General features: G+C 39.7%; 1 protein-coding gene across 1 annotated transcript in view; it reads left to right on the plus strand.

Moving 5' to 3' along the window:
• The window catches only part of LOC128612729 (AT-rich interactive domain-containing protein 1B-like), a 226,431-nt gene that overhangs the window by 159,337 nt on the left and 39,730 nt on the right, over positions 1-27,364 (plus strand). The window contains exons 6-8 of the mRNA XM_053633101.1: positions 10,023-10,112; positions 13,902-14,063; positions 25,953-26,277. Of these exons, the coding sequence (XP_053489076.1) occupies positions 10,023-10,112; positions 13,902-14,063; positions 25,953-26,277 (577 nt within the window). The remainder of the gene's footprint in view (positions 1-10,022; positions 10,113-13,901; positions 14,064-25,952; positions 26,278-27,364) is intronic.

The following is a 27,364-nucleotide window of genomic DNA, read 5'->3' on the forward strand; positions in this document are numbered from 1 at the left end:
TGATTTCATCTCTTCATTTAAGGCTTCTGAGTTTTCCAGATCTGAGACTGACCACATACTCCTCTGGCAGGACCAGCAGATTCTGACCATCATATTTCTGCTCATCCTTCTCTCTCTTTTTCATCTTCATTTAAAGCCTCTTTATTTTCTGTGAGCTAGAAATTTCTGTGTGCCTGTCCTGAAATGGACACATACGCATGACATTAAAATTGTCCGGCTCCAAGAGAGGAAATATGGCCATGGGTATTCCTACATGTCTTTGAACTGCACCATGAATCTTGCATTTCAACCTCGTAAAACACTTCAAAGCTGAAGAGCTGCGCTTCAAAGGCCTCACATTGCCTCAACAATCCTCAGGAAGAATTATTTAATATTATACTGGATTTAAGCATGCGTATTATCTCTGAATCTATGAACCGTGTTTCTTTTACCCTTCGTAGCTCCCACTGTTGGGGAAACTTAAAATGACTGCACTTTTTAAATGCTTATGAATGGAAATTGTAATTATTTTACTCCCACACAACTTTTTTTTTTTTTGATGACCAGGATGGGAGAAAATTACTTGGGTCAGGAATTTTCTGGACAAAAAGAATTACTTGGTGAAACTTAGTGCCTTAACCATCTGCTTAATGAACATATGTGTATGGGGTAGACATAATCCTGAAAAACCAAATTTGCAGTTAGGACTGAGTCTCTAGGAACTTTGTAATAAAGTACAACACGCTTTGCAGCAGTCAGACGTAAAGCTCTTCCTTTAGGTTTTCCACCACAGGAAAGTCTTCAGGACAAAGAGCTGTAACAATCTGCTTTTTTTTTTTTGTCTTAGTAACTTCAAGACAGAGAAAAAGTAGATGCTGGTGAGGAAATGACTGTTTACAGCTGCTATATCATAGCATATAATGAATAAATAAATAATCAATAAATTTATCAAAAAGAACAATGTGTTTAATAACTAAAAATTGGCAAATTTCTTTGGTGTAAGAAGAATCAAACACAACAGGATGTGCTGTTATTGGAAAAACACTCCTTTGCTCAAGGCTGCCCCACTATTGATTATTTGTCAATAACAGCACACCTCATCATGTCTTATTCCTTACTTATTCCACACAAGAACCAAACTTTTGTATAATACAGTATTGCTACAGCCATACTATATTAATAACAGTATTGTTGTTGGTCTCCACTCTCCAGACATAAAGATGGAGTGCTGTTAATTAAGATGCCTTTTCCATAGTGAGAGGGAGGGATAAAGGAATCACTGAGAAGCCTTGTGACATTTAGACACTCCTTTACCCCCAACCAAGCAGTCTGAGGAGACATGGCAGGCTCTGAATTATTAAGCAGCCAGTTCAATAAAGACTTAGCCTCTCCTGCGTTTTTATTTATATTAGCGGTGTATTGTTCTCCGTGTTTCCTGATAAAAGAGATCATCAACTACTAGTTAACCAAGTTATAGACTTAAAGCCAGATGTACGTAGTAAGCTGTTCGAGGCTGTTTTAATAGTAATTAGGCTACATTCTGTGAGGAAAACCTTTTCACAGTATACACAAAGTTGGCATACGAGGGAGAGTGTGTAAAAAGTGTGAAGTTGGCGCTAATGTACAAATTAACCAAGCAATTAACTTTTTCTTCCTCTTCACCAAAGACTAGGTCTAATAAACAATAAGCCAGTTTTACACATACTTTGTTTGTACAATTGGGTACTTTTGAGCTGTCAGCATGAGTTATTCATTCTCATCCATCCATCCATCTATCCAACCATTTTCCATACCGCTTATACTACACAAGATTGTGGGTGAGGCTGGAGCCTAAACTCAGGGAAAAATGCACAAGACACTCACACATTCGTACACCCATTCACACACTACAGGCAATTTGGAAATGCCAGTCAGCCTACAACGCATGTCTTTAGACGGGGGGGAGGAGGCCAGAATACCCGGAGATAACCCCCGTAGCACAGGGAGAACAGGAAAACTCTGCGCAGACAGGGTGGAGGTGGATTCGAACCCCAGAAGTGCAAAGCATGCTTGCATTTGAAGAGTGTGTTCCTGATTTCCAGATCAGAGTCATAGCACATATCCAGTACGTTTACATGGACAACAATAAGCCGATATTAAAACAATACTCTGATTAAGAAACTAGCATGTAAACAGCAATTTTTAATTACCTTAATCCGATTAAAGTCATACTCGAAGTAAACACAAATCGAATTAAGACATGTGGAGTATTCCTGTTTTAGTCGCATTATCGACGTGTATTACAGACATGTACATACCTTAATCACACTATTAACATCGTGTGGGAGTTTTCACTGCATTTTGCGACAGGACACATTCACAGTGCGCAACCGTTTTACAGTAAACAATAGAGCACGGCTGCGTCCGAAACTGCGTACTTACCTATTGTATAGTAGGAGAAATACATGTATCTCGGCTACTATATAGACGGTAAGTACGCGGTTTGGGACGCAGCCCACGGCTTCAAGCAGTCGTTTATTTGCACGTATAGCATGACAAATAATTAACTGCACTTGAAGCGTTCGTAATAATTTAAAATAAAAACACCCAAAACTGTATACGGTACCATAACGAATACGAACTGTATGTCGATACGTGAAATTCTGGAGGGAACGTCGGACGGTGTGACATGGGGACGTGATGACGTGTGCGGTTAATCGATCTATGTTCTATAACATGTAAAACGGGAACATGAAAGGAGTATTCTAAAAGCGACTCATGTAAACACCTTAATCACAATATTATCTTATTCAGAATAAGGTCGATAATTAGATTACTGCTGTCCATGTAAACGTAGTCATTGTCAGCAACACACATTATACATCGGTTTCCTCATATCTAACATCTGATAAAATGACTCAGTCGTCTGTATTTACTTTGTAGTAGCCCATTAATATTGAAGTGCAGTAAATATTGTACATCAACACAACCAGATTGTAAGGAATAGACTATACTAAGACTATGCTAGCAGTTCTGTCCTAAAAGAGGGAACCAAGAGGCTGTAATTTAGCACAGGGGTTCCCAAACTTTTCCAGGGCAAGGCCCCCCAAATGGCATTAACATTTGACCGAGGCCCCCCTTTTTCAAGATGTCTTTAAAACACATTAAAAATACAGACTTCTGAATATATCCCCCTTTTTTTTTTATTAATAATTACATCTTACATCTTTACATTACATTAGGAATTGATTGTGTGTGTGTGTGTGTGTGTGTGTGTGTGTGTGTGTGTGTGTGTGGTTGTCTGAGAGTGAGAAAGAAAAAATCATGTGTTTATTTATTTTTCACACCAAATTGTTGAGGCCCCCCAGGCGCCCCCTGGCGGCCCCCAAGGGGGCCACGGCCACCACTTTGAAAACCACTGATTTTGCACATATAAAAACCATAGAGTTCATATATAGTGGGTAAAAAAAATCTGATTGCTCTGGCAGATTTAGAAAACTGCACAACCTGCACAGACATGTTCATTTCTGGCCATAAAAAGTGAAACACATCCTCATGGCTCACATCCAACCAAATGATCAATACACCAACACTATAATAGTAATTTATGCTTCTGACTGGACAAAAATAAACCCCTTAGTTTGCTTGGGCATTGTATTGGTCCAGTTCCACACTCACACAAATGCATAGAGTGTATTAATCCACTCAGATGAGTGCTAACACAAACGCACACAGGCCTCTCTGAATCTGATAGCAATCAAGGGCAAGTGAGATCGAGCCTTGCTTTAGGACGATGCTCACAAACTCTTGGTTCTTGTCGGACTGATCCCATAACTTTGTTCCTGTGTTTTTCTGTGTTTGTCTGTGTTAATGTTGCTTTGTACAGCAATGATAAGTGATGGTTCTACTTTATCCCCGAGTCACACACACACACACTAATGGATTATAGTCTTGGTGCTTGGCCATTAGATGCTTGGTGCGTGGGCATCCACACAGACAACCTGTTTACAAAGTGAAAGCTGCACAATTCGTTTGTTTAGCTTTAGAGTATGTTTACATGGAGTGCCTCCCACACCAAGTCAACGTTATTATTGTTATTATTAATTTAGGATCATTACACCTGCTTTTTAAGCTTCAGCATCCAAAAAGAGATTCGATAGTCCAAAAAACATGCTTGTGAAATACGATAGGTTAAAAACAAATCATTGTAGAACACATTAACGGGTGGTTTGAAGATCTCGCTTGCGTGTGAATATTTACAATATTAACTACTAAAAGGATTCAGTATTTCCAAAACATGAGCTCGCAGCTTGTTGTTCTCCGTCTCTAGCGGAAAATCCGTGTCCTATTCCCAGTGCCAGTCGCCTCACAGCCTCTGATACTCACGTTGCCCTGGTTTCACTTGCCTCCCTGCTGTTCCGTCATTGGTTTGACTCTTTTTTGCTCATCGGTTAATGACAGCAGTGCCATGTCACTGAGGCTCAGGCTAATTTACACTTCATACCCATGTGTGTCAAAAAAAAAAACAATCCACTTGTTCTTTCATATCATAATGTTAATTGCCATGCATATTGTGGATTGTCTCTGGAAAGCAAATGATGAGCAGTGCAAGCACCACATTACACTCATTAATACAAAGGTGGTAGGTATCATATTATCGTATGACTTTAACACCTGACTATTTGCCAAATGCGGGCAAAATTTGGCACAGCTCATTAAAAAAATTAAATAAATAAATCTAAATGTGCATTATTTAGTCTGTATATATACTAAATATATACTAAATTTAATGCATCTCAGGTTGATGGAACAAGGTGACATGTAACTGGTCTCAAAAGAACAGGTCAGAACAGTGACTGAAAATAAAGCAAAGAGAGCGTCACGTCAGAAAACTTGTTAAGTCACACCCCCAGGGTTGGGGGTTCGATTCCCGCTGCGGCCCTGTGTGTACGGAGTTTGCATGTTCTCTCCGTGATGCGGGGGTTTCTTCTGGGTACTCCGGTTTCCTCCCCCAGTCCAAAGACATGCATGGTAGGTTGATTGGCATGTCCAAAGTGTCCGTAGTGTATGAATGGGAATGTGTGTGATTGTGCCCTGTGATGGATTGGCACCCGTTCAGGGTGTACCCCACCTTGTGCCCCATGCTCCCTGGGATAGGCTCCAGGTTCCCAGTGACCCTGTAGGATAAGCGGTATAGAAAATGGATGGATGGAAGTATGGATCTTTATCCATTTGGAAAAAGAAATGAATGGTATAATTCAGTTTTTTGTACTTGTTTTAAAAATATACTTAGATCGTTAGTGTTGTAATAAAGAATTGTGAACCGTAGGTTGTTCTTTGTTCTAAAAATTTTGCACAGTTATTCAATATTCAGTTTTGTCCACACGCTCTCGCACAACGTTCTAGCAGCAACGTATTGTTCCATTAGTTCCATGAGCATAGAAGAATAAACTAACAGTTATATTTCAGGGTGCCAATATTTTGTCCAGTAGAAATGGATGATAATAATCTGGAAAATAATAAGCCACATTTCCTGGTGAGCTATACACCGATTTCAAGCCCTGCATAGTAAACATGCTAACGTTTACATTACAGTTTTGGGGTTGTTGTTTTTTTGTTGTTGTTGTTGTTCTGTTTTGTTTTTACAATATTATTCTAATTCATCTGCAAGAAGTCAAATTCTACAAGCAGATTAAATGGATTCCGTCATGGCAACAATATTTCAATATCTTATGAAGTGTTTTTGTTTCATGTCATTGGCTAGGACATCTTCAGATATGCTGCTCTTAAGATATTAATATCAAGTTATTGAAAATGAATCACCTTAGGCTGTCACATCGTTCAACCTGAGAAGTTGCTAGCATGATAACGGTAAAACAAATGGCATGACAAAGTACACAAAAACAAGCATGCTAATGAGCACCAGGGCTAAAACCGTGGTGTATTGATGTGCTGCAAATGAGAGCCAAGATATGAGTATGAAAAAAAGGAGTTTTCATCGTGATTTGAAGAAGTGTCACGGAGTGACAGTACCACCACAGAGCACAGTCTAAACCTGGGGATTGTGAGTAAACCAGCACCAGAGGATCCGTGCATGCAGTATGCGGTGTGTGGCTGAAGGAATTCAGACAGGTACTGACGGGCAGCACTATGAAGGACTGTGAAGGTAATAAGAAGGAATATGTTTTGAATCCAGGATGAGACAGGTAAACAGTGTAGGAGGATGGGAATCAGTGTGGAGTTTTGAATGTGCTGTAGGCTGGTCAGGGTTTTGGCATGGAAACTAATAACAGGGAGAAGTTTGTTACAAGAACTTGTGAAGGTCTGGTCATGTTGATAGAGAGAAAATAATTTCGGTCAAATAATACTGAGTGACCTTTTTTTTTTGGTTTAGGACATACGGTGTAATTAATGTGTATTTTGCATGCAAAGTAAATGATGTAGATTGCCTAGAAATATATTTAGAGATGCTACTAATGTTTGGATGTCGTTCAGTTGAGTCTCATTTGTAAAGAAAAAAAAAATGCATGACTAGATTAGTCTAAAATTCATAAAGGTTAAGCCCTTAAATATCTGGTTCATCATTCACTTCTATTCATTATTTAAGCATACATTCATTCATCTTAATTAACTGCTTTTTTCCTGGTCAGTGTTGTGATGGATACAATTCCGCACTCAAGTCTCCTTTAGTGAACAGTGGGCTAGTTCAACAAACAGACTTCATATAAAAACCATAATGAACTTTCTTTTACTTTCACTCTATCCGTTGTTACCCAGATGAGGACGGGTTCCCTTCTGAGTCTGGTTCCTCTCAAGTTTTCTTCCTCATATCATCTTAGGGATTTTTTCCTTCACCACCGTCGCCACTGTCTTGCTCATTATGGATAAATTCACACGCTTAAAATCTCTTTATATGTTTCTGTAAAGCTGCTTTGAGACAATGTCCATTGTTAAAAGCGCTATACAAATAAAATTTTATTGAATTGATTTGAATCCAGAACTTCTGCCATGGAAATACACATGCCAGTCTATCATAGAGCACCACACACACACACACATTCACAACTAGGGCAATTTATAGAGCCAAAAACTTACTGGTGTGGGTTTTTTTTTTTTTTTGGGTTTTGGAGAAACCTAGAGGCAACCTACACGGATACGGGGAGATCATGTGAAACTCAACACAGACAGTAACCCAAGTTTAGAATTGAATCATGGACGCTGTAGCTGTGAGACAGGAAGACTACCTGCTGTTCTACTGCGCTGCCTTAGATTAAGCGTATTATTTAGTGATTCCTATAAATTATTCAGTAACTACAGTAAAATTGAAGGGAGTAGTTTATGAGAGTTGGGATTGTCTGGACCCGCTGACAGGTCCTGGGAGTTTGCGGGCTTACATTTATTATTAGGTAGGTTTGTACACTGTAATCCCGTGTTGGTTTTACTTAAAGTGCACCTATTGTGGTTTTTCAAATATTACCTTTCATGTAGTGTGTTATAGAGCTGTTTGTGAATATAAAAACATCTGCAAAATTTCAAAAATCAAAGCGCACGACAAACATAGTTATTGACTCCCAAAAGAAGGAAGCGATTCTGAACAGCTGAAACGAGTCGTCAGTGATTCCAGACTTTACTTCCTGTACTAACCTACGTAGGTTTGTAACAAAAAGCCCCGCCTGTCGTCTTCATCGACTGCTCGCGAACAGACGGAGCTGAAACTCGTTACGGCAGTGGGCGTTTCCTTTTTGAAACACACTGACAGCGGTAGACCAATCACAACAGACTGGGGCATCTGACCAATCATAGCAGAGTATGCTCTCTGAAAGGAGGAGTTTAGAATGAATCCTTTAGAACTTATCATTTAACGAGTTGTTTGTGACACAAAAAGGTAACGCTGCGATTTAAATTATGAGCACATTAAACTGTTTTTTGACCTTGGATACATGTAAATCTATTGTATGAGACCTTTAAAATAAAATTACGCACGTTTCAAAACCATAATAGGTGCGCTTTAAAAACTCAAGTAATCATGACTAAACATTACTTAAAATGTTGCGTTTTGGACCCATGAAAGTTTGTTTGACTTATTAACCTACAAAATAAGTTTTCAAGTGTTATGAACTCAAAATTATGATTTATTAAAATAGCTCACTCTGGTCTTTCCTTGATGTGATTGGCCAAGCAAGGAGTTCCTCCTGGCAACAAGTGAACTAATTATCTACATTGGTAGATAATTGCAAAAGGCGGTCCTCATCGTCTCGTTTATTGCTAGTACCATTGTAGTGCAATTCAACAGTTCATTAGTAGCTTCATGAGTAGGAGAGATGACTCCGTGTGTGTTTACAAAGAAATGACAGTCATGTAGAGGATGTTTTGTAAATAAAGTTAAAGTTTTTTGCTAAAAAAAAAAAAAACACAACTGTTAATTTCCCATATGTATGGAGACTTTTGGGACACCCTGTATTTAAGTACACTCCAACACCAAGTTCCTGGTGTACAGCTGGTGTACCCGAGTTTGAGTCCCGTTCAGTAAACTATGAAGTACACTATATGAACTTCAAGTTAAGTGATCTTAACAATTTAAGTACAGTCTACATGAGCACCAAGTTAAGTGAACTTAAATATAAGTTTTGGGAGACCCCATTACTCAAGTAAATTGAGGGAATGGGTTTACTCAATCGAGTACAGTCAACTTTTTAGGGTTTTCAGTGTACCTTTTTATTTAAGCCACTAGGTGGTGGAGGCATTATGTTTTCAGCTTGTCCATGCGTCCGCTTGTCTATGCGTCTGAGATTCTCTTTAGCATGATATCTCAATAACGAGTGGTAGAATGTTTGTAGGATTTTTATGGACGTATCATTGTAACCAGCAGATGAACTGATTAGATATTAGAATTGATCCTAACAGAGTCAAGGTCATGGCAAGGTCAAATGTCTGAAATGGTTTCTTCAACGGCGTCATTTCTGTTTGTCATTCAGAGATATTACTTACACATTCATGTGCAGGAATTAAGACGCAATTTCTTGCTATCTATGATATTTGCCATCAGTTTGTCCATCAATCCTTCCATCCATCCATCCAAGATTATCGTTAGTGCGATATTTCAAGAACAAGTGGTTGAATGTTTGTAGGATATATAAGGAGTTACCAGTGTAACCAACAGATGAACTAATGACATTTTGGCACTGATGTAAACAGGGATAAGGTCCCAGCAGGGTGTAGGTTAAAAGGGTAGTAGTAGCTCAGTGGTTAAAATGTTGGACTACTGATTGGAAGGTCATGAGTTCAAATCCCAGCACCACCCAGCTGCCACTGCTGGGCCCTTGAACAAGCCCCTTAACTGCTCAGTTGTATAAATGAGGTAAATAAGTAAGTTGCTCTGGATAAGGATGTCTGCCAAATGCCATATATGAAATGTATGAGACAGTTTCACTTCCTGTTTGAAATATATTTCAAGGGTAATTGACACATACAAATTAGTAACAAGTGCTAGACTACTTAGCAGTGGTGGCATCCCTGTCAGTGCCGTTGGCGTCGAGTTCTACATGTTTCTGACTTCTCGTATGTCAGAAATAAAAGAATATGATGTTCAGATTGCTTCCATGAATGATATGACATAATTGTGGAGAACATGGATGGTGGGGGTTTTGAGCTGGTTTGAGCATGTCATGCCCATGGAAGCTGGGTGAACTCTGTAGAGGAACACACTATGAGATCAAGCTTGTGAATTGTCCTTAAAAAAAAAAAAAAAAAAAAAAAAAAAAAACATTCGCAAACCAGCTCAATCCAAATCTCACATAGGTTTCCTCAGCACTCAATTGATTTAATGGTCTCACGTATAACCTGTGTCTTATTCTCGACATTGTTCACACTGTCAGCATTTGCAGTGGGCGGTCTTCTTCCTGTAGTCATGGAAATTGTCATGAAATTTTAATAGCGCCATCTGTAGTAGTGGAGCACTCGTACACCACTGCTCATGCAAAGCCATTAAGATTACTCACGAAGGTGGTTTTGACTCAGTGATGTGATATCTTCTTAATAAATCTTTTCATTTCTCTTTCCCACAGGTTCCCAGCTGGCTCCACAGACCCCTGGGAACTTATCTGACACTGGCTCCAACTCCAGCATGAACCAGATTGCCATGGCTCAGGACAGAGGTAAACAAGAAAGAAATCCTATCCAGGATCCGACCCAGATGAACGTAGTGCCTTTGCCGTTTCCTGTAATGATATCTGTAAATTTAAAGCACAAAACAGCATACTAGACAAAGTTCAAAGCCTATCATGTCCTTCTGCGTGGACGTCCTGGCACTGGAATGCTGACGTTCCAAGGCTCTTAATGAAAAAATCTAATTTCAGACCTTGCTCAAGTACATTATGTGGTGCCTTCATGACTTGTAGAAGAGTGTGTGGTTTGCATTATGCTGTATAAAATATACAGCAGTCCAGTTCTGCAGGTACACAGCCCTTAGAGCTCATTGTATTTCCATAAAACTCTAGTTGAGCAGCTGTTTGCTTCCTCTTTTACCACTCAGATTATCGTTGTCCAGCTAAGAGCTTAGCTTTTTGAGCCAGGCATGTGGTGGTGGGTGGGGGTGTTGGGGGCAGGTGGGTGAGTGTGAATGCATTATTTGCTTTTAGCACTGTCTGCGCAGCGTCCCTCTCTCCTCCATCCATTTTCCAGGCAATTTAAAATGCGGTATTACACTGTGTTTTTTTCTTTTCTTCTCCAAACTCCCTTACATTAATGGAAGCAAAACATTACAATAATGTCCCCTGTTAAAGCTGCGCTCTCTGGCAGCCTAAGCACTTTCAACCCTCGTCTCATCACCCGAGGCCGGTAGACAGCCAGCCGGGTTCTGCTGCCCAAGCAGAACAGAGTGCATGGGGAGATGATTGACCGCCTGTGTGTATATGTGTGTGTGTGTGTATGTGTGTGTCTGTCTGAAAGGCTCCACTCAATAAAAAAAAGAGCTAGGCGTCTGCTCGACACACACATTCTTACGAAGCTTGAGTGGGGAGCAGCGCTGGCGCTTGCTGCTCTACTGAACATTTCCATTTAGCCTAATCTACAATATTAGTGTGCAGAGCAGCCCATACAAAGGCAACCTTTCCCATCTGAGTGGATTGTAGACCCCCCATCCCCTCCTCTCCCCTCCTATGTCTGTTTGCCCAGGGGTTTAAATGTAATAAAGTGCCACTCCATTTAATATCGCGTCCAATCAGGACTGCTCTAAATGTCAGTTTTTGGTAGCTATTCAGCTTGTGAATGCTCACATAATGTTTTAGATAGTTTCTATTGTAATTTTTCCCATTTCCTGCTAATTTAGTTCTAGTTAATTCAAAGCGTAAGAGGGAATTAAGTGATAAAGCTCTTCATTTATCACCCACCAGTCACACCTATCTGCCAGGGTTTCGAAATACTATTGCCTCTGAAAATAACTGGAATTGTTTTGGGTTTGGGGTCTCCCCCCCCTTCCTGGTTTATTAGTATGGATTTATCAAGAAGAGATTGGAAGACATTCTCATATCTGTTTGAAGGTGTTGATTAATTTTCTATAACAACACCTCTGGCAGTAGTTCCAGCTCTAATTCAAATCACAGGTTCATATTAATGCGCTCGTTCTATTAATCGTTTTTTTTTTTTTCTTTTCTATAGCAACTTACTCTGGGAATTTTGAGTCAAGGACAATTGACATAATATAACGTTAATAATAAATGAATAACACAATGTGTTAATGTCTAATTGACTACGTTTACATGAACAGCAGTAATCTAATTATTCACCTTACTCTGAGTAAGATAATAATGTGATTATGCTGTTTACATGAGTCGCTTTTAGAATACTCCTGTCATGTACCCGTTTTACATGTTATAGAACTTAATTAGATTAACAACTCGCGTCATTACGTCACCGCGCCACGCCGTCCGACGTCCCTCCAGAATTTCACGTATCAACATACAGTTCGTCTTCATTATGGGACCGTATACAATTTGGGGTGTTTTTATTTCATTTTTTTTACGAATGCTTTAAGTGCAGTTAATTATTTGTCATGCTGTACGTGCTAATAGATAACTGCTTGAAGCCGTGGGCTGCGTCCCAAATCGCGTACTTACCGTTTATATAGTAGCCGAGATACATGTATTTTTCCCCACTACAGGCCTATAGTAGGCAAGTATGCGGTTTGGGACGCAGCCGAACTCTCTTGTTCGCCGTAAAACGTAAAACTGCCGTGTGATCGTGTCCTGTCGCAAAATGCGGTGTAAACTCTCACACGACGTTCATAATGTGATTAAGGTGTTTACATGTCTGTAATACACGTCCATAATGCGACTAAAACAGGAGTAGTCCACCTGTCTTAATTCGATTATTGCTTACTTCGAGTATGACCTTAATTAGATTAAGGTAATTAAAAATTGCTGTTTACCTGGTAGTTTCTTAATTAGAGTATGGTCTTAATCAGGTTAAGAGTGGGTTATTGTTGTCCATGTAAACACACTGATTGTTGATATGGTGTTCTGTAAGGAAACGTTCTGTAAGGAAATGTTAATTTGGCATTTAAGAAAGGAATCTTCAGTGTCAGCACGGCGAGTAAGTCTTTAGAACAGAAGACTTTGCATTTTCCGGTTTCCGGTTTCAGTAACATGAAAAGCTTTTTTTTTTAAGCTTGTAAGGGAACCATTATAGCTGCTATATTGTGTACCTTGTGAAAGCTCCACAATTTAACCTAAAATGAATGTGACTACGAATAAAATGACAAAAAATGACCTATACTGTATATACAGTGCCCTCCACTAATATTGGCACCCTTGGTAAATATGAGCAAAGAAGGCTGTGAAAAAAAATGTTTAACATTTATTGATTAACCTTTTGATCGTTTGTTTAAAAAAAATCAAAAAATATTCTGCTCATGGATATCAAACAATTGCAAACACAAAAAAAAATCTTTGTTAAATATATGTGTGGCACAATTATTGGCACCCTTTTAGTCAATACTTCGTGCTACCTCACTTTGCCAAGATAACAGCTCTGAGTCTTCTCCTATAATGCCTGATGAGGTTGGAGAATACATGGCAAGGGATCTGAGACCGTTCCTCCATACAGAATCTCTCCAGATCCTTCAAATTTCCTAGAAGGCACTGTATATATGTATACATAACTTCACTGAATAATTCCACATTAAAAACTAAGTTAAGAAGACTGCAAATAATATCAAAATGAAAATAAATCCGTAAATAAATAAATAGTAACTGTTATATCACTGGCACTGAAATGATTTAGAATCTCACTATGCAGTGTCACCCAGAAGAGATCGAGGTCCCTGTTAAGTCTAATTCCTCTGAAGGTTTCTTTATGGAGTTTTCCTCACCACCTTGTCACCTCTGGCTTTCTCATTATGAATCTTCATATACATCCGGATTTGTGTAACACTGCGTTAAAAGCACTATACAAATCAAATTAATTTCACTGCAAAAAAAAATTTACATCTTAGCAAGTGGAAATGCTTTGAATGTAGTCAAATTCATCTAGTATTTCTTATCATTTATAAGGTCACAATAAACCATAATATTATTAAACCTATTTCTAACCATTTGTACTCATTTCAAGCTTGAGATAGTCTTGTTCTATTGGCAGATCATGTTGCTCATTGTAAGCACTTATTTCTAGAAAGAAGCTAAATGATCTGCGAATGGAATAAGAAGCTTGAAATGAGTAATAATGTCTATGAATAGGTTCAATGATCTTATATTTGGTTTATTGTATTCTTATAATAAGAAATACTCAATCAATTTGATTATATTCAAGATATTTTCACTTGCTAAGATGACTTTTTTTGCAGTGCTGAATTGAATTCCCTCACAAAGTCATGTTTTCTCTTATCCAAGCTACTATAATGATGATCATGATGATGCCATCTTTTCATCTTTCTTGCATTTCTGCTACAGCCTTCATGCGGAGGAGTCAAAACCAGTATGGTCCTCAGCAATCAGGACCGCCCATGTCTCCACATCTGTCTACCAGGAACCAGATGCAGCATGGGATGAGTGTCTATCAGCAGAACTCCACTGGTTCCTACGGACCTCCGAGCGGTCCCTACGGCCCACAAGGTACCCGGCGTTCTCATGTCTTTCGTAATCATTAGCTGGATGTTGACTGATTGTCTTTCCATAATCTCACAGTGTCGTCTTATTTAACGACATATCCAAGCATGCGCATTTACTTTTGGGATGAGTATTGGAGCGTATGCCTCAGTCAGCACCACTTCTCTATCCACTGCACTAGTCAGTCTTACAGACAGGAGGAATAGAGCCAAGGTTTGAGGGGTCAGCAAGAATATTCATGAAGTTGAACTACCTCACTCTTTCTCCATTTCCACTGGACGAATGAAATAAAAAGTGAGCTTGCGGCTGTTATTAAAAGTTGTGCCCTGAAATTAATTTTAATGCTCCGATTAATTATGAGAGGTCATTGCTTTAAGTGTCACCCGCTATAAAGTGTAGACTGTACAGATGACTTCATTAAAATCACTGTGTGCAGGTAGAGGAGGTCAGTGGCTTCTGTGACCTGTTCTGGCCTGCCTCAAGCCTCAAGGACAAAAGGAATCAGCTGTGGTAATGCTGTGTTGCTGTAGAAACTGAAACGTCCAATCCGACAGCAGTCTTCTTTCCCTGGATGCTCTGACCCCTGGCTAAAGCACTGTCTAGCGTTATATCCTGAAATAGTCTCCTGTACTACCGAGGAATAATTACAGTAATAATGGAAGAATGTAACAGGGGGAAGAAATTTAAGGAAAAAGATATTTCAGTCTCGCTCACTGAATATCAACATGCGTGTGTTTTTTTTTGTTTTTTTTTTCCTGGCTGGGTAGATAAGACCATATGTTAGTATTTATGATGCTGTTATCCTTCAGTGCCACAACAAAGACAATATTATGGAATTCACGTTGTGTGCTTTAATGTGTCAATGTGATAAATGCACCGTCTGTTTTCCTTTCGTAATCTCCCTCAGACCTTCCCTGTTCAACATTGATGAATGGTTCCCTTAGATTTTTTTTTTTTGTTATTCCCATCCACGCTCTTTATTCTCCAAATGTATTGCGAGGAGAGTGACACTAATAACGAGCACATAAAAAGGCCTAAAGGAAGGAAAGTGGAACCTGGCTTGCGTGAAAACTTGAGTGTGTTTTGCAAGGGGAGTCTGTAAGCCTAGGATAGATTCTTCTTCCTGCTTAATAACATGTGTGTTGGAGGATGGCCATCCCCAGAGTCAGGGCATGGAGCTCACGCCAGCCTCGGGTTCTGAGAGCATAGTCGGGTCAGGTCAGGGTGAACGGGCCAGCCAGCTGCTGCTTGTTGTTCTTGATGAAGCGCCAATCTGTTTGCTGTCTTACCTTCTGCCAGAGAATTACTAACCCGTTAAACCAACATGGAAATGCGTTCCAAGCCTCTGATTGCTCTACTGTGGGCTGCTTGGGACGTTGCCTGTAGGCAGGAGCTTAGAGCATGTGGGTTTGCACATACACAAAATATTTCATGCCTGACTAAGTATGTGTTATCACAAAATCACTTGGTATGCATCCATAAAATTTGTTCTATACAGTTTTCCAGTACTAATTAAGCTTTTCATTTTCCCACAGTCATCATGTTAGAGTACACACCATTTTCTGACACAACTGTACTTTATGCCTATTAATGAACATATAAGGAGCAACGTTTTCGCACAGGAGTAGCTTGCCTTGTACAATTTGAAAACTGAGAGCTCGTTCTTGTTTGCCTTGAAAGGGTAAAAAATGTGGAATTGGAGAGGGCCAAGCGGAGAGCCCTGAGGCACGCCGAATCTGTACTATGCTCGAGACTCCCTGCTGAGAGAGATGCAGAGCTGGCTAGAAGAGAATCTTGGGCCTCAGGCCATGAATAAGGAAAGGTAGCAGAAGCATCGAGTGAGAAAGGAAAGAAAACTGATGAGTTAGAGGGAAATAAGGATGAAACGAGATGTCGTCTGTCAAAAAAAAAGTGTGTAAAAGTGTGATTTCTCTCAAGGTCTTTCCACAGAGGTCATGGTCTGCAGTGTTCAGTCGCGACGGGGGCAGCGTGTGACTATAACAAGCACCGTCAGTCAAGTGCCACTCGTAGCAATTACTCAGTTTATTGTGATATCTATAAGAGGTCTTTATTTATCAAACCTTTATGATACTTTATAAACCCATCTTTTAACATCCTAGAAAAAAAAAGGGTTGAAACTAAATTAAGAATTTTAACAGGTTTGTAGTCTAAAGTTTAAGTTTCATCACAAAATAATTTCTGTGGCAATTTACATGGCGAACTTTTAGTGCTGTTGACCGGAACGAGTGAATAGGCCCTGAGTGAAGAGTGCTGAGGAAGCAGTGTCTCTAATTTGGTCAGTCACAGTCCTCTTCTCCTGCGGGAGAGCGAGGATTAAATACAGCTCAGGAAGAGCGTCGCCTGAATGTGTGACCATGCTTTGAATTTCCATGTAATTGGTAACGCACGGCAGTTTCTCTCTCCCTGCGGCCCAATACAAATGCCGTACCTTACAATGACGAGCGCTGGGAAAGATGGCAGAGGCTATCTTGAAGGGATGTGACTGATAAAAAGACTGCTATTCATTTTTTGCTTGAGAAGACACTAGAATAGCCAATACCATGGGTTTGACTGCTTTGGGGAGAAATAGAACCATGGCTAGAATGAATCCCCACATCTATTCAGTTATTTGTGGCAGCACTCAGGGTTAAAGATGAGCTCCTCTGTGGCTGTAAAGGACAGAGTTTGAGATTGAGAGGCAACCCTTATAAACCCTGAAGAGGCGATGTTGGCCAAGCACCAATGGATTTTCAGGGAGGAAAAAAAGAAAAAAGGGTCAAATATCACGAAGCTGGCTGCTGAGATTTTAGTAAACAAAGATATTTTTGTAAGGCATAACCAGCAGACATTTCCTTGAACATCCTGACCTTTCGACTTTAATTCAAGAGAACCTTCAGTAAAGCGAAAGTCATTTGAAATGATTTATCAATTGCAGATTTGAACCTATATAATATGAATGTTATCTGTGGACCAATATTACTGAGGAAAGGTCAAATTCTAAAAGATAAAGACTGAGAAAACAAAAGGCAGTGAACCTGGGGCAGCACAGTGGTCCAGCAGGTAGTGTTACGGCCTCACGACTTTAGATTCCTGAAGTCAGGTTATTGTCTGTGCGCTCCCTGTGTCTGCTTTGGTTTCCTGTCCAGCTTCCAAAAGCATACCGTTAGGTGGATTGGCTACATTAAAATTGCTCTAGTCATGAATATGTGCATGCATGATGCCCTTTGATCGACCGGCATTCCATCTAGGGTGTATTCTGCACCTCACCCAATGTTCCTGGGATAGGCAACGGGTTCACTGCAACCCTGAGAAGGAATAAAGCAGCCACTGAAGATGAATGAATTTCTGAACTGTGTGTAACGTTTAGTAGTTGGATACATGAAGCATGGTGTGTTTTTTTTCTTTTCTTTTTTTTAATTAATAATCTAGGAATCACGGTCATGAACCATGGCAGGGATCAAGGTACAGGAGGACAGTGTAATCATAGGCGTATCCATCGTTATAAACAATGACACAGGCACGGGTCTAAATACGAAATATGGAAAATGGAGTTTAAACTAGAAAACCTGAGAAACGAGAAGCAAGGCATCTTGGGATATACATACAGGATTGTATTGTCCATTCAGCTAATTTTTTTTAATGGGAATGCTGAGGCCAAAAATTGTTTTGCATGAAGTGATGTTTATTAGGTAAATGAGACCTTTTAGCTGTACTCATGTTCGACACACGTGAATCGAAGGGGGCTTTGGCTGAATATGTGTTGTGATGACGTCACATGGCACGTTGTGATGATGTCACATCATGCATTTTGGCCTAAATCTGCAGAAAATCTGTGGTAATTTAGAAAAATGGCAAGCTCCTGCGAATATTGTGGAGTTTTCTTGATTTTGCGTTCATTTCTATGATCGCAAAATTGCAACTGCTTGGAATGACTAACAAGTACAATAACACTTTGCAAAGAGACAGAGAAATAGTATATATCAAAGGATATATCAAAAGTAGGGAAAAATAGCAAAAGTAAATATATGGGGCTCCCGAACGGGCAACAGTAAAGCCTTTACCCTACTGTCCGTGGATCGGGAATTTGAATCTTTACGATGCCATGGCAGGCCAAGAGAGCAAAATTGGCTGTGCTCACTGGGTGAGATGGATGTCATACTCTCTCTTCCCTGGAAATCACAGCGACACTAGACAATCATGTGCATCTGTGAGCTCATGCATGCAGAAGGGGGTGGATATCTATTTCCTCAGAGTGTGTTACGCCTCCCTGTGACTCCACATGAACAGCAGTTTGCTTTTCTTGCCTGTGCCAGTCAGTGCTCAGACACGTTCAAACAATTTAAACAGCAGATCAATAAGCAGGACTAGATGTTATTCTTTTTCAGTGTTGTTAGGTCTGTTGTATTATGAGACTGTTTTGTTTTTTTTCATGTGGTGCTATTCTATTTTATTTTATTAGCCAGTTAATGATAGGAAATAAAACCCCTGGGCAAATGGGATGACCTGGCTGGGTTTTTTTATGCATCCTTATTTTATATGCTACAGTACTTTAAGAAGCCTATTGAAAAGTTTGTTTGTGGTGGTAGGGAAGTGGAAGTAGGCCTCGCGGGGAAAAAGTTGGAAAACGTCCGGTATACATAGACAAACTAAGCAAGGGCTTAACATAGAAAGCCTGGATACAATCGGGTAATACTCCAGTTGCAGGACAGGCGCTGAGATGGGACTAAAACCAAAACAAAAGCATGTCATAAACAAAAAGATATGAAGTGAACTAAAAATACAGTGCATGTCATGCTCTGAAGCATGCCATGAGCTGAGAAGTGGAATTCATGACACAGTAAATGAATAGCGCACAAGCTAGAGAACCGTCTGAGGGCTGAGTCCAGCTCTTTGTGGCTCATGGACCCATCTTAAATTCAAGCCAACAGTGCAGCCAAGACACACAGTGTCAGTGATGGCCAAGCTAACCAAGCAAGTGTGAAGGCAGCCAGGCAGCTGCGCAGGACTCTCTGAGGTCCAGGAGCTTTCACTGCAAAGAACAATGAAGGTTTGACAGAACTGCGCAAACAGCATGCCAGATCAGCCTCAGTTCTTTTCAGACTTACATCGTGACTGCACAGCATGAAAACCTGGATATGTTTCAGCTTCAAATCCCACTACACCATGCAGTCATCTTTGAAAAATCGCCACTTGTCCATAACCTGTTATTGTGCTCCTTTTTTGTATTTCGAGACTCTACTCTCAGCATGTAATTTTAGGAGTATTATATCAGCTCCATTCAGATGTCGTATAAATCTCAGGTGCATTTCCCGCACTGCTGTGCTGAACTCGTTTTCATTGGAACACTTTGTTGATATTGAAATTCCTTTCATGATTTGAGGCGAGTTTTTCACACAGAGTGCCGTTATTCGCTGTGATTGTCATTCTGAGCAGGGAAAGCCTCAGGGACTGAAAGAGACTTGATCCCCTTTTTCAGACATATTTTCTAGGGATTAGGCCATGAGCCTTAACTAAAGTACCTACCTAGAAATCTAAATAAATATCCTTTTGCAATGGAAACACTGATTTTTGTTGTTGTTCACCGATTGTTAAGGTTTATGAACGTCATTTATGCATGATAGGCATAGCAATCCATGTTACTGATTATAAGGGAGGGAAAGGTGTCAAGAGTGTCTACTTACCTACCTTGCTGTTGGGTAAAACAGCCTATTAGGATGTTAACATACCTGTAATCAAGCTAGAAAGTTTTCCAATAGCTGGATTCAGCATGGACCTGGACTCAACACTAAATCAAGACCTTTGAGTATGTATGTTAAATTATAATCTGAAAATTCTGTGATTTTAAGGTCAGATATTACGCCATAAAGTAAAGACCCGGCGGCAGGGTGATGGATGCCCAAGGCTCACTGATGCTCGTGGGGAGCGAAGCCTAGCCTATCTGATCCAATCCCACAGAAGAGCTACTGTAGTACAAATTGCTGAAAAGGTTAATGCTGGTTATGATAGAAAGGTGGCCGAACACACAGTGCATCACAGCTTGCTGCGGTTGGGGCTGCGTAGCTGCAGACCGGTCAGAGTGCCCTTGCTGATCCCTGTCCACCACCGAAAAAGCACCTACAATGGGTGTGTAATCATCAGAACTGGTCCATGGAGCAATAGATGAAGGAAGCCTGGTCTGATGTATCACTTTTTCTTTTACATCACATGGACGGCCAAGTTCATGTGTGTTAATTACCTGGGGAAGAGATGGCACCAGGATGCACTATGGGAAGAAAGCAAGCCAGAGGAGGCAGTGTGATGCTCTGGGCAATGTTGTGCTGGGAAACCTTGAGTCCTGTCATTCATGTGGATGAATGATAGGACTTAAAGGATATGCTGCTATGTCGTGGTGCCAGATACCACAGCACATCTTCAGAGGTCTTGTGGAGTCCATGCCTCTATGGGTCAGAGCTGTTTTGGCATCACAAGGGGGATCTGCACAATATTAGGCAGGTGGTTTTAATGTTATGGCTGATCGAAGTGTATTCAGTGACATCTAAATAACATAACTAACTAATCAATTAATTAATTGATTAACTAATTAAAAAGCTCAAATTATTATTGCATTATGCCTTGCTGTATAGTTTGTGACTATGTATTGCTCAAAATATTGATGTAGTGTCAATTCGATGGTTAAAAAATGATACCGATACACATGCATGTGTAGTACAAAGGCTTTTGTAAGAAATATTTAGTTGACAATTGAATGTTATACAAATAGCTATACTTTTTTCCCCCTTCCTATGAATGTTTCATCATTGAGCACTATGCATCAAACACAGGAATATAAAAAAAAGAATATATTTAAACCACAGACAACATATAGCATATAATATTAGAATAACAGAGGGCATATATAATATTTGAAATGTGCTTACTATGCTTACTAAAGCTTACTATGGAAATATATAAATGGAATTATTGGAAATGACAGTTTGATTTCGATTCTCTGTATAATCCGGATTGCTTGGAGCGTATTTACCGTATGGACAGGATTTTTATGTATATTATTAAAGCAGAAAAGAGGAGATGAACTGAATGAATATGAAAACAAAGTTTGACAAAACTTTCACAATATTGCTTTTTTGCCATATTCACACGCTGTGTGTGTGTGCGCATGTTTTATTTCTTCTATTTGGATGAGTTTATGTAAGCCAAAGGCAATAGAAACAATGAATACATAATGTCGAATAAATGATGAGTGGTGGATCTTACACAATAGGTCAGCTGCTTGGTTGGATTGCATCACGCAACAGTTTTAAACTTACTGAAATATTGCAGTAGAGACTCGTACCTGCAAATAAAGAGACCTGTGGGTTTTAATGCCTCAGGAGGGGCTTATTGGCAGCTCTCTGTCATCATCTTGCTTTGGAAAGCAAGAAATATGGGCTCATATGAGCTGACACAAAAATAAAAAAAATCAACGCCATAAGGTATAGACAGCCAAGCACCGTGATTTTCACTTAACTAACTTTTTGTTTGTTGCAACAGAAACACACGAAGATCACACTGTTCACATTGATCACTGTCAGCTCTAGTAATCAGTAAGGTGATTATATTGCAATTTAATCTTTGTAAAAATTTATTTTTAATGACTGACATGCGTGACTTTGTATTTTTATTATGGTAGTAAGCACATATAAATTTGGGTCCCAAAAATATCATATCAGAAGGTGGCCTCGTCTTCAACCAGCCCAAGAGAAACCATGTCACACCCCTCTTCATCTCCCTCCACTGGCTTCCTGTAGCCGCCCGCATCAAATTGAAGGCCTTGATGCTCACCTTCAAGACCTTGTCTGGAACAGCACCCTCTTACCTCAACTCTCCCCTGAAGGCTTACGTTTCCTCACGCAATCTGCGATCAATCAACGACTGACACTTAGTAGTACCTACTCAGCGTGGCTCAAGGTCCCTCTCAAGAACATTCAAACTAACTGTTCCTCAGTGGTGGAATGAACTTCCAACCTCAATCCGGAACGCAGAATCACTCACCATCTTCAAAAAACAGCTAAAGACCCGCCTCTTCCGTGAACACCTAACCAACCCATAAAAAAAAAAAATTAATAAATAAATAAAATAATAATAATAATAATAATAATAATAAAATTTGCACTTACACCTGTATGCTGCGCACTTTGCTTCTTCTGGAACTCAGTTAATGGATCTTGTATGGTAGCACTACTTGTATTGTTCTCTGCTTGATATATCGCTTTGCTTGTATTTTATCATTTGTGAGTCGCTTTGGATAAAAGCGTCTGCTGAATGAGTAAATGTAAATGGATATAATAATGGAAACACCCAACAATATTATTAGATCTGTAATTAGGAGTTCCGTAGAACTAATTAATTTAATTTCAGCAAGAGTGAAGAACAAGTTCTTCTCCAGTTCTTAAAGGGACAAAGGTATAGAAATCAACTTACCATAATGTCTCATAGTTGATGATTGGATCTGATATGTGACTTCATCTTGGTGTTCATGAAATTGTTTATAACTCTGAATCAAAATCTTATCGTTTCCAAATATGTGTGAAAAACCCATTGGATGTCGCTATGGATACCTTCTGGCAAACAGCAAAAAAAGCCAAAATAATTGGGTAAAGGTCACAATCTTTCTGTATAGGCAGCAAAATTGGTCATGTTTCCAGGGTTGGAGGAATAGCATGCTCTATCTCCCCTGTCAGTGACACTAGCCAATCACAGCTGTCTGCTCATGTATGCGGAAGAGGGTAGATAGCACTTTTTTTCTCCCTAATTTACAGTTTTGGCCAATTCTTGTCCACAAGTCAGTTTGTTCAGGATTTCAGAGAGTTTTGTTGTGCTTTTTTGCAGAAAACTACTTGAATTGGTGAAATTGCAATTTCACAGTGATGTTTGTTGGTAAATGAGACCTTTTAGCTGTACTCGTGAATCGAAGAGGGCTTTGACTCAGTGCGCATTGTGATGATGTCACATGACGTGACTTTGCCCACATCTGCAGAAAATATGCTGTAATTTTGAAACATTGCAAGCTCCTGTGAATATTGCGGAGTTTGTTTGATTTTGCATTCATTTCTACAATCACAAAATCACGAAATCCTGGAGGGACCGACCACTAATGTCATATGATAACGACCAACCAGAGAGGCTATCATGCGCTTTCTCCGGGACATGTGAAGCCAGCCAACTGCATCTTTTTGAACTGTTACTCAAGCTGCATCATGGGGCGGCATAACACACTCGGAGGAACTCGCCATCCCCTACTTTCTGCATCTGCATGTATGATGCTCACAATGTCGCTATCTTGGACTTGGCTTGTCGACATTCGAACTCACGATCTCCAGACAATAGGGCAAACGCTTTTCTGTTGCACCAATCAGGAGCCTGAATATCAGCATTTGATCAAGTTTTTGGACATCGACAATGCTTTTTGTTTTACTGAAACAGAAAAAAGCCAAATCAATTTCATATGTAAATCAGATACTGGCTGTTAAAATATTCACGGAACATGCATATATATTGATCTTCAGCATTGTTTGTAGTTTTCATAGCTATATGTGAAAGGATTTTGAAGGGTTCATGAAGCAACAGTTTTTTCCACATTAAACAGTGTCTGGTTGTGTAATATGGCATCATATTGCTTGGCCATTGTACAAACATTCAGAGCAATCGCTGACCTAATACCTCACACACGATGGCTGTCTATGCCATTATGAATCAATCATGTTTAACAGCTGTGGACATTGTGGGAAAACTCTGACGACATGGTTTTCTTTTCATGTAAACGACTCCAGATGTTGGCAGATGTCTTATCAGACCGCATTACTTTTTCTGCTCCTGAAGGTTCCGGGTTTTGTGCAAGTTTCTGTGGCTTTATATGTTGGTCTTTGATACAAGTGGTTTTAAGGGCAAAGTACTGAGAAATGCACCTGCAAATCCAATGGGACTCTTTGGCCTCTTTGGAAATTTGCTATTTACCTCATGGTGCTTTGATAGCTGACATATAAAAAGGGCTGATTGTAAGCGTATGGTGTGAATTAGCATTTTAACCTAATATGACTCACCTACGGAGCTGCATTTGCAGCTGTGATAGTAATTGTTACAGATAAAGGTAGTCTTTTTTCATGTGATATTTCTGTTAGTTCTGGCTTATAAATTTGTCTCTATAGCACAATGGAGTGTGTTTGTGCAGCTGAACTAGACTAAACCTTAGAAGGCTTTCTAGAGTTGTGCCTGCCAGGACTCTATGATTATTTACTTGCAATTAAACAGGCTATACAATGTGCATTCTGTTTGCTCTTGTCCATTCAGCACATCTTCGGTGTAGAAAGCCATTGCGCCCCTGACGATAATCACAACCACATTAAAGCTAAAGCCCACTGCGGCATGAATAGACATACAGGACTACTGCATGCAGCAGGATAGCTTATCTTATAGATGTTTACATTATATATGGACACTTCAGTTAGTCTTAAAGATGTTTTGCTACTCACTTGAGACACGTCTATCCATCAATCTCAATCAATGACATCATGAAACACAGCATTAAGTTGATGAGTGCCATTTAAACATCAAAATTAAGAAAGGATTCCACCAGCAGATACAAGAAAAAAGATATCTGCCTGCCTGCAAGCTATTAATTGAGCTTTGTACCACTCCAATTTAGTACTACAGTAGCTTGCTTAAGCATTCACCCACTTTTTGACATATATTGAAAAATCAATAGCGTGAACAATATTATTTAGAAATAAACGTTGTTACTGTGAAACCCATTAATTATATCAGATATCAGTATTCACAGCAGTTGAATGGCGTCAACATGTGAACAATTAAAGTGTCAGTGATCTCAATATAAATACACCTGTTCCTGGAAGTCCTCAGAGTTTGGTAAAGACTAACATATGCTCCTACTGAGACACTTAAAGCCAGTTACTGTGCTCTTTTTTAAGCTGTTGCTTATGTTACATCATATGTAACAGCTGGACACTCTTGGAGGAGAGCTTTACACACCACCTTTTAGCCCTTATGTGAACTCTAACATGGGTCAGAGAACAGAGCTCTAGATATTGAGCTTTATGACAGATAATAAAAAAAGTCTCCTAGATTCTCCTAGTTCTGTTGGTGTGAGGTTTTATAAAAGATGCTCTGTAGACCGTTTCCTACCATGTTTAAAACAACTATACAGCTGGGAGTATTACCATAATTTGGTAATTAGGGAGAGATAATGTTTTTTAATGCATTTTTTTGCAGTAATTGAAGTTTAATGAATTGGCATGTTTAATGACTGTGGAATTTTCCTTTATTTAAAAAAATACACTATAGTCAAACCAAAAAGTGTTTGAACACCTGACCATCACACCCATATATGGGCCATCATAAAGTTGGAAGCACACAATTGTCTAGGATGTCTTTGTATTCTGTAGAATTAAGATTTTCCTTCAGTGCTACGAAGTGACCCAAACCTGTTTCAGCATGACAGTGCCCCTGTGCACAAAGTGAGGTCCATCAAGACGTGGTATGCCAAAGTTGGAGTGAAAGAACTCGAGTGGTCTGCACAGGGCCCTGTCCTCAACCCCACTGAACACCTTTGGGATGAACTGGAACGCTGACTGCACCCCAGACCTCCTCACCCGACATCAATGCCTGACCTCACTAATGCTCTTAAGGCTGAATGAGCACAAATCCCCACAGCCATGCTCCAAAATCTAGTGGAAAGCCTTCCCAGAAGAGTGGAGGTTATTATAACAGCAAAGGGGGGGGACTAAATCTAGAATGGAAGGTTCAACAAGCACATATGGATGTGATTGGTCAGGTGTCCACACACACTTTATAGTATAGTATTCTGATCCTTTTTTTCTTCCTTCTGCCTCCTATCCTTAGGTAACTACTCGAGACATCCCTATGGAGGAATGACCAATGCTAACTGCAGCGGTCTGGGGCCTGGCATGAACAACAGCCTGGGCATGAACGCCAGCAGCCCTATGCATGGACAAGGACCAGGGCAACCCATGTCCATGGGCCGTGCCCCAGGACCCCCTGGTAATCGAGTCTACCTAGGTGGTGGGAACAGCATGGCACCCACTTCTCCCAGCATGCCACAGTCTGCTGGTCCAGGGATGGGGCCTCCTGCAGGAAATGTGAATCGTAAAGCTATTGATGGTCCAATGGCAACAATGCATCCAACAGGCAACTCTGCACAGGGGAGGTGAGACTGTTACAAATGCATGTCAGTAATACTGAAAGACAATCTACGAAAAGAGCTTACAGGTATTTAGGCCAGAGTGACAAAGAAAACGGTTTACTAGACATTAATTTAGATTAATTAATATAGTTGAGCAAACATGTTAGGTTTGTTATCTTGGACAGAGTTTCTATAGATGCTTGAAAGTCCTAAGTTTAGAAACTTAGAAAGTTTATTAACTAAAATGCTGTAGAATGCTTTTATCTTTTCACAGTATAAAGGAACAAAATGACATTCAGTAGAAGTAGTAGTTTTTTTTTCCATTAAAAAATGTCAATACAGCTTGTTTTTCAAATATGGAAATAAATAAAAAATCACATTTTAAGCTATTTAAAAGGGAATACTTTCAGTTGAAATGCTCCTGTTTTTCAGTATGAATGCTCCACACATTGTTATTATTTGTGTTTCACTGTGTATATTAAGTGTTATTTGTTATGTCTTGTGTCTGAATGTTATGTCTGGCAACTACTGTGCTGCTCGCTTGTAAAAGAGTTATCCTTATCCTTAACTTATCCTGGTTAAGTAATGGTTAAAATTCATTTTGAAATTAATTTTAAATTCATTGAAAACACATTTCATAATTCATAATTAGGGAAAAGCCTGTGTAGTTGGTATGATGCCAGTATGAGCACAGTCTTTATTCAAGGCATGTGCACTGCTTAGCTCTTATACAAATGTTGGCACCCCTGCCCCGGGGCCAGGGAACTGCCTCAGCGACCAAATCACACGTTTTATCCCTTAAAATACTATTTTATCAATTTCATTAATGTTGGGAAAGTTGGAATCCAGGCTCTTGCTTAGACTGCTTGCTACGTGCATACCATTATGGGATTAGATTTGTGCCAAAAGTATTGACCGTAACTTTTCAAGAAACGAACAAATATACACAACGGGAAAGAAAAACACCACTCTGAAACTGAAAACAATGAATTCAGTGGCAAAAATGTAGCAAGGACTTCAATTAAACAACGTTCTTTGTTAACAGTTTTGTAAGAGTTTTCTAAAAGCCAGAGTTTTCATTTACGCTTACAAAGTTTCTGTTTACACTTCA

The sequence above is a fragment of the Ictalurus furcatus genome, chromosome 9 (assembly GCF_023375685.1).
Source record: "Ictalurus furcatus strain D&B chromosome 9, Billie_1.0, whole genome shotgun sequence".
NCBI lineage: Eukaryota > Metazoa > Chordata > Actinopteri > Siluriformes > Ictaluridae > Ictalurus > Ictalurus furcatus.